The 13,154-nt window shown below is 42.1% G+C and overlaps 1 protein-coding gene across 7 annotated transcripts in view; it reads right to left on the bottom strand.

Annotated features, from left to right (window-relative positions):
- The window catches only part of LOC114687570 (phosphatidylcholine translocator ABCB4), a 53,191-nt gene that overhangs the window by 2,878 nt on the left and 37,159 nt on the right, over positions 1 to 13,154 (bottom strand). For 6 of the 7 annotated variants that reach the window (XM_028862176.2, XM_028862184.2, XM_037203538.1 and 3 more), the window contains 5 exons: positions 9,286 to 9,386; positions 7,175 to 7,315; positions 4,813 to 4,969; positions 4,081 to 4,278; positions 2,103 to 2,309 (listed from right to left, as the gene is read on the bottom strand). In XM_028862176.2, coding sequence (XP_028718009.1) covers positions 2,103 to 2,309; positions 4,081 to 4,278; positions 4,813 to 4,969; positions 7,175 to 7,315; positions 9,286 to 9,386 — 804 coding nt within the window. Of the gene's footprint in view, positions 1 to 2,102; positions 2,310 to 4,080; positions 4,279 to 4,812; positions 4,970 to 7,174; positions 7,316 to 9,285; positions 9,387 to 13,154 lie in introns of those variants that run through there. The other variant, XM_037203540.1, reaches the window with a different exon arrangement.

Below are 13,154 nucleotides of genomic sequence, written 5' to 3'. Positions count from 1 at the left end.
TGTGAGAGCAGGAGATCTGGCCTGGCTCCTGGCTGTCTGCTGCATTGGGTGAGCTAGCTGAGGCAGTGCTGGAGAGCCACTCAGGTGGTGACAAGAGGGAAACCTGGCAGGCTGACCAACCCAGCTACCACCCATGCCCAGAACCAGGGCTATGAGGTAGCCCACCACAACATCCACCTCATCTATGAAATGCTGGAGTATGTGAAGGGGCCAGATCTCCAGATTCAAAGCTTCAGGATCTCCATGACACGAGGCAACAAGAGGATATCCAAGAGGAGTCCCACTGAGGGCCCAGTATTGAGGGTGCAGCAGAAGCTAGAGGCCTCAAACCAGACCAATGACTCATTGCAATGAAAACTCACAAGTAAAGATATATGGACTAAGGGTGTACTGTGGGACGCACTGGGCCATACTATAGCTTCCATGCCGAGACTTTTAAAATTTGTTTTTGTTTATACTTTTAAATTTTGTGGGGTTCTTTTCAGAGGGGGAGGCTGCAAGTGCAGAGGGTGGAAGTGAGGGGACTGGGAGATGAGTGGGATCGGGATGCATGATGTGAAATCCACATAGAATCTATACAAACTTTAAAAAAAATCTCATAGCCATACTAAATGCTGGCAAGTCTTTAGAATCTGCATCCCTCGCATCACTGGGAGGGCTGTAAATGGTAGTTACAGGAAAACACTTTGTTGTTGTTTTGTAGCCAAACATGCAATTATCATATGTGTCAACAATTGTACTGCTGGGTGTTTATTCCAGAAATATTGGAACCTAGATTCCTATAAGACATCAATACTCAGGAATTTATAAGCTCACATTTAGATTAACTGTGGTAAGCTTCTTCAGGAGAAAGGTAAACCTGCCATTCGGCCATGCATGAAATGCCACTTAGCAAATAAAAGGGAGTGGCTGATAAATGCTTCAGATAGGTGCTGAGTGAGAACCTGGCCCCAAAAGTTGACACTCTGTGTGTATATAATATCCTTACAATGAAAAGTGGTGTAAAGTGAGAACAGATTAGTATTGCCAGAACTGTGGAGACTGAAGTGGGAGGGAGTGGTACATGAATGGAAAGATGGCAGCATGAGGATTTTCATGTGATGGAAACGCTCTGTTATCTAAAGAGTTAGTGCAAGAATGTGCATCCGCACTGCAGCTTCACAAAATCTGTACCCCTGCTGCACATGACATATACCTGCACTGTAGCCACACAAGCACGCATGCACGCATGCACGCATGCACACTCACACACACTGAGTAAACTGGTCTGCATGATACCTATAGTATAGTACCAATGTCAGCATCCTGGTTACTGTGGTATTACAGTTCTGAAAGAGGTTATCTACTGGGGATGTCTTTCTGTATGCTGTGAATGTGTTGCTCTGATTAGTTGATAAATAAAACACTGATTGGCCAGTAGCCAGGCAGGAAGTATAGTATAGGCTGGATAAGCAGAGGAGAATGCTGGGAAGTGGAAGGCTGAGTCAGGAGTCACCAGCCAGACACAGAGGAAGTGAGATGTAAAAGTACTGGTAAGCCACAAGCCATGTGGCAACTTATAGATTAATAGAAATGGGTTAATTTAAGATATAAGAACTAGATAGCAAGAAGCCTGCCACAGTCATACAGTTTATAAATAATACAAGCCTCTGTGTGTTTACTTGGGTCTGAGTGGCTGCAGGGCCCGGGCAGGACTGGAGATAACTCCAGCTACAGTTATCATTAGAGGAGACTAGATAAAGAAGACAGGAAATCTCTATATTCTGTGCCACTGTCTGTGAATCTATAAGATTCTCAAAATCAAAAGCTTAAATTTTAGGGAAAAGTAGCATATGGACTATACCAAACCATAGTTCACATGTAGTCCGAACTACTAATGTGAGACCTGATGGAGAGCACTCTGAACTTGAACTTACCTCACTGATTTCCCACTACACGAGGGTGAGGAAACATCCTATCATCAAGGTCAGTGTCGTCCCCAAAGTGATCATGGCAACACATCAGCCTATTCCTTATGAGACTGCTGAAAGGTCTTTGGGGATTCCTTCTGAACAAAAATAAGCCTGCCTTGATTTCAGCTAAGCAGTTTTGAGTTAACTCACTTGGGGCAGCGTCTCGATGAAGGGGTGGATGTTGGCCGCCTTGGCCGCCCTCACGATCTCGTCCTGGGACACGACCCGGCTGTTGTCTCCATAGGCGATGTTCTCTGCGATGCTACAGTCAAACAGGATGGGCTCTTGGGACACAATGCCAAGTTGGGCTCGGAGCCACTGGACATTGAGTTTCTTTGCCTCTTGACCATCTAGGAGCTTAAAAAAAAACAAAAACAAAAACCAAGAAATCCACAAACTATTAGAGTATTGAAAGAAAAAGGAAACAATCCTAAACAGCAAGCAACTGAGTCATGCAGAGGGTTGCTGCAGTGTGCACCGGCGGCTGTGAAATGCCAAGCCTCGTGTCCAGTGTCAACATGCTGAAGAAGGACAGCATGGTTAGCAGAGGGACTCGAGGACAGGCCTGTCTTGCTGTGGTCTAGAAGGTAACACGAGGCGCACTTAGCCACGTGTCTTTTGTCTTGTCTCTATCTGCCCTCCACTAAGCATCTCTGCCATCTGCCTTTGGGATGTCTGCATCAAAATGTGACACTCAGATCTCCTGTCCCTAGAATAACCTTCCTCAGTCTTGCTCCCCTAGAAAAAGAAAAGTAGGTCAGTAACATAACCCTAGGTTCTGGAAGTTGGTCCCTGTTCCTTTTGTTCTGTGAAAGCTGCCGGTCTTCAACTTCCCCCATATTTTTGTGTAGGCATGTGTGTATGTACATGATCATGTCTGTACACATATGTATATGTCTGCACATGCCTGTGCTAGAAGTTGATGCTGGGTATCTTCCTCAACCATTTCCCACCTTATTTTTTGAGCCAGGGTCCCTCGCTGAACCTGGAGCTCACCGATGTGGCTAGACTGGCTGGCCAGTGAGCTTCAGGGGTCCACCCCTCCCTGCCTCCCTAGTGTGGGATTGCAGACAAACACTTCTATGCCAAACTTTTTAAATTTATTATTTTATTAATTTTTTTGCATACAATATATTTTGATCATATTCTTTCCCTTTCCCAATTCCTCCCAGCCAGCCCATCTCCCTAAATATCCAATATCTCTCTCTCAAAAAACAAGCAACAGAAAATGAGAATCAAAACACCCAGTAAGACAAAACAAAACGTGCATATACAAAGAAAGAAAAAAGCTTGGAATCTGTTTTGTGTTGACCAAGTACTTCTGGGTGTGAGGAAAGTTCTGAGGATTGAGCAGAAGTTCGCATGCTTGAAGAGCAAGCATTTTACCTACTGAACCTTCCCTCTAGTGCCAACTCTACATGTGTTGACCATATCAGAGACAGATGGTCACTTGGGGAAGACACCAAAGGCCATAAATCTATGATAAAAGCCAAATGTGAATGAGCTGGAGTTTAAGAGTCAATGTCGGAGAGCCTAGAGTTCAAGGTTAGCGTAATGAGGCAAAGTAGAAGGCAGTGGGCCAAGAAAGGTAGGCGCACCCCTGTTCTAAGAGTCTGTGTTAAGTCATCAAGTCTGCAGCTGACTTTGGGTTTACTCTTCTCTCTCTGAGAGTTGCTGGCTTTCAACTTCCCTTTCTCTTTTCTCCCAACACAGGATAAGAATCCAATGGAAAGCAAAGAAGAGATCACAGAAGGTGAAGCGGTGCAGAGAGCAAAGCCTTTAGGAGAATGAGTTCCGCTGGTAGTTTTTTTCCTGTTTTGCTTGCTGTGCGTGGAGGATGTGGCCTCCTTTCTGCCTCCAGAAATTAGCTCAGTTTTGCTTAAGAAAGTTAGACTGTGACAAATGCCCCATCGGAGGCCAGAAATCAATCCTGTACCCATATTCTTAGTGCATGCAACACTTTCATTTCTGGTATTCTTCCCCAATGGCCCCATGTGTTTATTTGCTACAGGCCCCAGTTTAGAGTTTACAGGCTGTGGTCATTACACCAGGTAGGATTTGGGACCTTCACTTAGTCTGATCACATAAAATACAACCTTGAATCAATTTACTAAGAAAGTGAGCTCACCACTGTGCCGGCCATGGGGTCGTAGAAGCGCTCAAGCAGCTGGACCACTGTGCTCTTCCCGCAGCCACTGCTGCCCACCAGGGCCAGCGTCTGGCCCTTCTTCACCTCCAGGTTCAGCCCCTGAAGCACTGGGATGTCGGGTCGGGTGGGATAGTTGAACACGACTTCATTAAACGTCACACTTCCTTCAAACTTATCCTAAAATTTTTACAATATTTTTTATTAAACTGATCTCACAATCATTGGAAATAAAAGTAGTATTTCAAGGAAAGTTTACCAAAGACAATAATAGTGAAACATGAAATGCCTATTCAGTGTAGTGATAGCACCAGATCATGCTGTGAGCAAGTGCATTATGATAGAAACTGAAGATGAGTGAAGGCTAGACCAAAGTTACCAAAAGACAGGCTATCAAAACACAGTTTCTAATTTGTGAAAAGTAAACACTGAGCCAAGGGCTTAAGAAAGCAGCAGCAGTGTCTGAAGTGGATTATATGCATAGACCTTCTCATAGAAATGACTAAGCTATTGTCAAAATTATTTCATTTCAGTATATCCTCATTTTTCTTATGTAAAGTTGTGTTAAAATTTTAAAATGCCAAAAAAGTTGGTGAGATACTAGCCACATAAATATCACAACTGTGCAGCGTATTTGACAGATCATGTCGTTGTGATCCAGCAGGAAGAATGCCTTTAGGATGAAGCTCTGTCATCTGACCAGAGGAAACTTACAGGCCACAGCCCTTCTCCACTGTAGCTGTCAATCAGAGGCTGTCTTTCAAACAGGCTGAATAAGTGCGCGGCAGACAGCTTGGCCTTTGCATAGTCTGGAGCAAATGAACTGGCATGTCCGAGCGCCACTGCGCCAAACACAATTGCTGAGAACACCCTGGATGCAAGCAGAGGTGTTAAGATTAGCTCCATAGCATGCAAAGTCCAAAGAGAAACCTTTAACTAATATCTGCATATCTGCCCTTCAACTGCCCTGTCCCCAAGCCTGCACACACTTCTGTGAGATTCCAGTAAAAACAGCAAAATCTAGAAGGGAGGCAAGACCCACTGTCTCAGTCTGTTTTCTCTGTTCACCTTCCAGCTGTAGGGACTCTGGCTCTGAGAGTTAATGTGACCTTCCACGGGTTTCCACTTTCCTGGAGTGGCTTATAATAGAATCTCACTTGTGATCTCAATTCACTTTAGTGGTCAGGAATGCCTTTTATAAGACTGAGAAAACCTGAAGCCCAGAGTACCAATAGGCTCAACGTGTGGCAGACTGAGTGACACGGAGTACCGCATCCCAGTTTCTGGATTTGACAATCCTGCACCACATGTGATGATAATCACTGAAGTAGATGCTTTTCTTTAGACATACATTTACAGACCATTTTATCTAACAAAGCAGGATATGCATTCTTCGGAGTTCATGGAGCTCACTCTGAAATGGACCACTCTTACATTCAAAAGAACTGAAATCTCCTCTTTTCTGATCACAAAGGAGCGAAAGGAGATGCCAACAACAAAAGACACTTTAGGAAATTTATAAACGCCTGGAGACTGAACAAATGCTCGTCAATGAACAGTTGTTACTAATGAAGTCAGAAAGGAAATAGTTCTGAAACAGATGCAAGTGCAAACACAGCCTATTACAACTTGTAGGCTGCAAAAAACTAATACTAGGAAGAAACTTTATCAGTGAGTGTCAGCATCAAAAGAAGAAAGGTTTCAAATAAACAACCTAAAAATCATCTCAAGACTTAGAAAAGCAAGAATTAGGGCCTGGAGCATGGCTCACTGGGGGAAAAATCATGTTCCACACAAGCCTGTAGGAGAGAACAGACTTCCAAAAATTATCCTCTGGCCTCCATACATGTGCTGTGCTGAATACATAATAATTCCTCACATTCTCTCTGTCTCTCCTCACATATACATATACTACACAATAATAAAATAAATAAAAAGGAAAATCATGAAAAAAACAAAGCAAAAATTAGAAAATCAGAAAACAATAAATGGGAAACAAAATTAGTACAAATAATAAATGAAACAGAGTTGGTCCTTCAAGAAAATTAAAGGGAAAAAACCTTAAACTAGATTAGCCAGGAAAAAAAATAGAAGACCCCCATAAGTATAATCAGAGATAAGAAACTACAAATGGATCTCATTTTCAATAGCTGCAAATATAAATAATTAAATAACATTGGAATAAACTTGGCCAAAGAATGGAAAGCCACTGTAATGAAAACACGGGTTTTGGAAATTGAAGAGAATAAGAAAAGGAAAATTCTTCCATGTTTATGGATTGGAAGTGTGTTGTGTAATGCTCATATCACTCAAAGCAATCTACAGATTTAATGCTGTCAATCGCCACCAAAATACTAATGACATTATTCACAGAACTATAAAAAGTCTTTAAAACACATGGAACCATACACACTAGAATACAGTTGAGCAAAAGGAATAAAGCATAAAACAGACCCATAAACCAAGAGATACAACAGACATCCTAGAAATAACCTCATGCATCTATAACAAGTAGCTTCTCATTAAAAGCCTAAAACAGACACTAGAAAAAGGGCAGCCCTCATAATAAATGATGCGGGCAACCCTGGTGACCACACACAGAAGACAGACACTTGACACCCACCTCTCACCTACTTAGGGGAAAGAGCATGTTTGCCAGACTTTAGTCAGACATTCCCATTCCACAGTCAAGGCCATGTTTGGGCTATAGAAAAGTAGCAAGCTACTTAACCTAACCCTGTTCTGAGTCTGTGAGCATTAACAATTTTCTAGTTACATTCATACAACTTTCTCTGCTTACATTCTATCCCAAAGAGGCTCACATATGCAACCAACCTCATCTTTTGCAATCAACGTCACAAGCTTGATGAATTTTAGAGCACTTGATGATGAAACTCTGCTTGGTGTAGTGACAAGGTCAGATTTCTGTGCCTACTAGGGTGACAGCTCTTGAAAACTAACCCCTTGATCACATCTTTGGACAGTAATTTTTTCCTATGCCACGCCTTTACACAAGCCTATCAAAACCATATTATAGGACTAGTATAAAATCTTAATATTTTTCAAAGCCACTTACAGAATGACATCTTTGAAGCGCATATGTCCATTCACAATGAGGTAAGCCCCAAATCTAAAACAGCCGGCATAGGAAAAATACATAAATGCTTGTGAGATGCTAAAAGTGATGCCATAGATGTGAGCCATCCGCACCGAATTCCTGAAAAGCAAATTCATTTATTCACAATTAATGTTCATGAACATTATCCAGCCTCCCTTCTCCCTGTCTAGCTGAAAGAGCACAGCTTAGCCTGGTCAGCCTGGGCCACACTTCTGCCTTCCAGGGTATTAGGTTAAGTAGGTAATTCAATGTATTTCTGACTTACACAATGAAACAGTCTCTATCATGAAAAGTTGTTTAGACAACCAAATGCAGTAAACAACATGCCTAGCACATGGTGGTTTTGAAATGATAACTGCTATTATACCCTATTTAATAATTCAGATATTCAAACCATATTATGTAATAATTATGTCAAAAATGCCTAGGGTGCCAATATAAGAAATAGCATTGTAACTCTCTAAAAACAACTTATTCACATATTCTTAGCATGGGTTCTGTAACAAGCGACAGTCACATGTTAAACTCCTTTCAATTTCACACAAGTTGGACAGTTGATGTTTGTATAGATATACGTCCAAAGTTCTCCAAGCTAGATCCTGACAGCCCTGCACACAATTTGTTGTACACTATTTCTAATTAGAACTGTTGCTGCACTTTATAAGATTTCTAAATCCACCCCCAGTAATTTCCTTACTTTTAAACCAGGAAGTTTCTGGTGGAGGAAATTCACTGTACTGCTGAGTTGGGTTGTGTCACTGGAATATTATGACCCTGGTGCTATCCTGCTTTGGTTAGTGTAACCTGTATACTATGACCATGTTGTTAGGCTGATTTGGGTAGTATCACTTACTGTGACCATGGTGTTAGGCTAATTTGGGTAGTGTAACCTGTGTACTGTGACCAAGGTGTTAGGCTGATTTGGTTAGTGTAACCTGTAGATTGTGACCATGGTGTTAGGCTAATTTGGGTAGTGTCATTTACTGTGATCATGGTGTTATGTTTATTTGGGCATTAACTTGAATACTGTGATTATAATGTTACACTTAACACTATGGAGCCATAATTTTAAGTTATGATCAAATAATAATTCAACTTTTCATTCTTTGAAGTTAAAAATACACCATAAGATAATGGGGTAATGGTGCACATACACATCAAATATCAAATAGAAAATGGTAGCTGTGTGCTCTTTAGCATTATGGAAGTATACACAAGCAAAGAACCAGAACATGTTGAGAATTTCAACGACTCTTGTTCAGATATGCAAGTGTTCAAAACTACTGATTCCATAAGTCAGGTATGGTGGCACATCCTTATAATACCAGCATGTGGTAGGCTGTGCAGAAGGATTATGAGTTCAAAGTTAGCCTGGATTGTATAGCAAATTGTAGGTTAGCCTGGGCTACATGGTAAAATCCTGAGAGAGAGAGACAGAGAGAGACAGAGAGAGACAGAGACAGAGAGACAGACAGAGAGACAGAGAGTGACAGAGACAGAGATGGGGGAGGGAAGGCTATCCACTGCTATTCCAGTCCACACATTGTGCTCAATTTTGTCAGTGTGAAGGTGATTTGTTTACAAACCAGGCCATGATGGAGACAGGTAGAAAACAGAACATAGGGTGTTCTCAAATGAGCCAACTATAAACCAATGGAAGAGGCTACAGGTCTTTTTCTTCAGAGCACAGGTTGGAGCTGGTCTGTGTTTAGAAGACAAGTGAGATACTGTCCTCTGGAATGCAGCAAATAGAACTCATACTTACATCAGCCTATTTACTCAAGAGAATAAAGATTTAGACAGCTTCTTCAGATAATGCTCATCCTGAGCCACTCAGCTGGGTTACACCACAATGACTAAGTTTTTGTGCAGACCTTGATACCTCTTGGCCGTTAGAGACTTAACCCCACTATGTTCACAAGAGAAATGAAAATTGAGTCCTGGAACTTGATGAGATAATTATTAGAGAAAGGTCATTACTGTTCAGATCAGAAATTTTTAATGTTTTTAGGGGACAGCAGCATAGCCCTGAGAAAGCTGTAGTTATGCAGCAATTATGTGTTTATTACCTGTAGGGTCCATGTAATTTTTCAACATACATTGATTCAAATTTTCTTTCCTGGGTCAAGGATACAACAGTCCGGATATTTTCTATTGCCTCTGTTGCAATCTATAACAGAAAGGTCTCCATTAGAAATGCTACTTTTATTTCTGAGGTGAAAAATATCTGTCAGATGTACTCTGGGGGTCAAGCCAATGAGTCTTAGATTTCTTCAAATAAAAGCAAAAGCAGAATACGTTCTTTAAGACTAAGTCTCCGATAAAACCAGTTTTGGGGTTGTGAGCAGTAGAGCAGCTGTCTCTGGATTCTCATGGAGGCTAACAGCTGAGGGCCAGAATGGAACATATAGCCCTGTCACCAGGCAGTCACATGACCGACTTCAATCATTGCCCTTTAGTGACTTTGTGGGTCTACAAGACATGATTAAGCAATGGTTTCTAGGGGTCCATTGGAAATGGTGGTCATTTTTACATGGGCACATTACTTCTTAGACAAGCTGTCTAGACACAAGCAGGAATGAGACTCCAGTTGTAAATATGGCCCTGCTTTAAACTGCTGTTTAAATGAAGGAATCAGGCCTGATCTTTGTTAATCATACTTGGTTTCCTGGAGCTGGAGGCAAGTACCTGTTGGGAGGCCCTGTGGATTCAGAAGGGGAGTCATCATTTGGGGAGCAGATATGAATGCAGATGTTTGAGGGATAAAACAGATGTGCAGGGCGCCTTACAGAAAATACAGCCTGTTGACCTGAGAGACAGAGATAGAGAGGACACAGCCTGTGGATCTGAGATACAGAGACAGAGAGAACACAGCCTGTGGACCTAAGAGACAGAGATAGAACACAGCCTGTGAACCTAAGAGACAGAGACAGAGAACACACACAGTGTGTGGATCTGAGAGACAGAGACAGAGACAGAGAGAATGCAGCCTGTGGACCTGACAGAGACAGAGAGAATACAATCTGTGGGCATGAGAGACAGAGAGAATACAGCCTGTAGACCTGAGAGACAGAGACAGAGAGAACACAGTGTGTGGACCTAAGACATAGCCAAAACTCTATTGCCTGCAATGGAAATACCTCCTTTATGTCAAACCACTTTAACCCAAGCCAACCAAAAGGTTTGTTTTGTTTTCAAGTCTTGTCGCCAAGGTACCCTTTGAGTATTGTCTGTGATTAGTTACTGAGTCTAAATCATGGTTCTATAGGCATGTTACCTAAATGTACCATCAACACCAGGAGTATCAGATCTTCAATTTTGTGGTTTTGTTTCCTCAGCTTTAACATTTATATTTCAGCTTTCCATTGTAAGTCGTGAAAGATACTTGTTACCTTAGGCTAAAAAGCTCTATCTTTTTAAATGATAAATAATCTAACAGATAGTAGAAGCGGCCAAAATGTTGCCACATTGAAGGACACAATCTCCGTTAGCCTCAGGACATCCCTGTGGGATAGTGTTACTCCTGTTCTGACAGATGAGGAAGGAGCCTACAGGCCTGAAGCCTGAGAATCAACTCAGGGCGTGAGGACTGCCAGGGCACCGGATGCCAAGTCTGCTCTCAGCCAATTGCACTGTGACGCTCTATCTATTTTGAGATTTGCACAAGGAGAAACTAGTTGTAAACAAGTTTACCATCAACTCTTGATTTTCTGGTCATGGATTAACTTTGTAGTCTAGCTTCTGAGCTCCTGAGCTCAGTAAAAGGGATCTAGTCAAGACACCATGATATAAACTCATTATTTGGATTACAAGGGACGTGCTGGTGGAGCTAATTAGTAGAATGTATGCATCTATTAATGTTATAATTAAGGGATTGCATTACAGGTATAAATATGACTTGTGGCTATAATCTTATTTTGCTTCCTCCCCCCACTGCACAGCAACAAATATCCTAAGCTTTCCTTGGAAAATTGAAATGGAACTATCCCAATTCCTGATATATTTTATCCACTAATAAAAATTTGTATCCACGTGAAAGAGCATTTCTTTTTGAACAGGTGATGGGAAGGAGATCACTGAGGCTCCCATTCTCTTCTTTGATCCCAATCTCATGATGGCACTCCACCAGGCTGGAACTCAATGTGGACCACGCCGGTCTTAAACTGGCAGCCATCCTCCTTCATCTGCCTTCCAAGTACCGGAATTGTGAGTGACCACACCACACCGGAAACTCCATTCTAACCCCAGTGCTCTCAGTGTGAATCAACAGTTGGTGGAGAAAACAAAACTGAACCTTGACTGAATTGTCGGAGATGAAAACAGTTTCAATCTCTCACATTTTTCAAACCTATCATTAGATTGCATCGCAAGCCATTCATCTGATCCCCAGGATGACAACTTTAGGAAGTTTATGAAGAAATCTGGACAGCATCATTCACGGAGTCTCATTTCATCAATGTAGAAAGGCTGCTGGAACTGAATCTTTTCTCCAGCAAATACAGTATGAACAGAAGGCCAAGACTAAGAACTGAAAGGTTTGGTCTGTCCAAAACCCAATCAATTCTCACTGCCTTACTTCTGCCAACATTTTGGTAATTTTCATTGTTATCAAAATATTAACTCTCTCAATAGAGTCATAATTACTATGTTTGGTAGATTCAAGACGTTTTTATTTGTGTAATTTGTCTAAGGAAAATCCATTTTCATTCTGATAATTTTCTCTTGAGGAATGAGGATGAGCTCCAAGATGGTGGGAGAGGGGAACAAACTATTTTTTGTTTTTAGTTTGTTGGTTGGTTGGTTTGTTTTTCGGGGGTTAGCTATGGCACACAGAGTGCAGAAAATGGTACCCTACGGTACCTAAAGGCAGTACATAAGAGAGTGTTCAGTCACTGGAGATGCTCAAGAATGAAGTCCAGGACCCACAACACACATGTTCCCAGGAAACTCTGGTTCCAGGGCAAGGTCATGTGCAAATGACAAGTGTTCTGACTGAAGAAGCCAGCGAATACAAACCCCATGGAGTGGCAGCCATGGCCAGTTACAGGAGGAGGGGTAGATCTCTGTGGACAGAACCTGTTTAGTGGCAACGTGTCCCACTGCAACCCTAGTCTTAGGTGTTGTTGTTGTTGTTTGCTTGTTTTATTTTGTAATAGTGTATTACCATGAGTCCCAGAATGGCCTCGGACTAATGGCAGTTCTCTTGCCTCTAACTCTTGAGTGATGAGCATACAAGCATGGGCCACTGCAACCAGCTTTAATCTGACCCTTTCACGTTAGCCACTCATAGATAGTCACTCAGCATCAAACCTGTCTTCCCTTCAGGTGGAGACACTGACTTTCCCACCACACACAGCTGTAAAGAAGGTTTTCAAAGTGATGCTTGTGAAAGAATGTTAAGGCTGGTGATGTAGGAACCATCAGTTTATACTAACCATCTGCTTTCCCCCCTAAGTTTTCATTAAACAATGGTGTTTACACCCACAAGAACAGATATGTCCATGAACACAATCTACACCTTGCCATTTGAATGTGTGTGCATTACAAATCAAATGTGCATGTGGAGATTCAGACATACTTAAATACCTATAGAGAGTGAGGGGTGAGAGCTTTGGCTTGGACTTGCTTCCTGTCCACACCTCTACATTTGCAAAAATGAAGGGTCTGGCTCAGCAGGTCAGAGTTCTTGCTCTGAAAGCACAAGGTCCCCAGTTCTAATATGCAGCATCTACATAAGAAGCCTGTCACCCCAGTGTGTGGAGGCAGAGGCAGGCAGATCCTAGGAGTCCAGTGGCCAACCCCTCTAAGCAAAATGATGGGACCATCTATCAGCAAATAGGCAGAAAGCAATAAAGGACCACAGTCAATGTGCTTCTATGGTCTTGCACACTTGGCACTCATGTGTGCATGCGTGTGCACACATACACATGTGAGGTAG

Source organism: Peromyscus leucopus, chromosome 3 (assembly GCF_004664715.2).
Source record: "Peromyscus leucopus breed LL Stock chromosome 3, UCI_PerLeu_2.1, whole genome shotgun sequence".
Classification (NCBI taxonomy): Eukaryota; Metazoa; Chordata; class Mammalia; order Rodentia; family Cricetidae; genus Peromyscus; species Peromyscus leucopus.
This window is presented reverse-complemented; position numbering and strand designations above follow the sequence as displayed.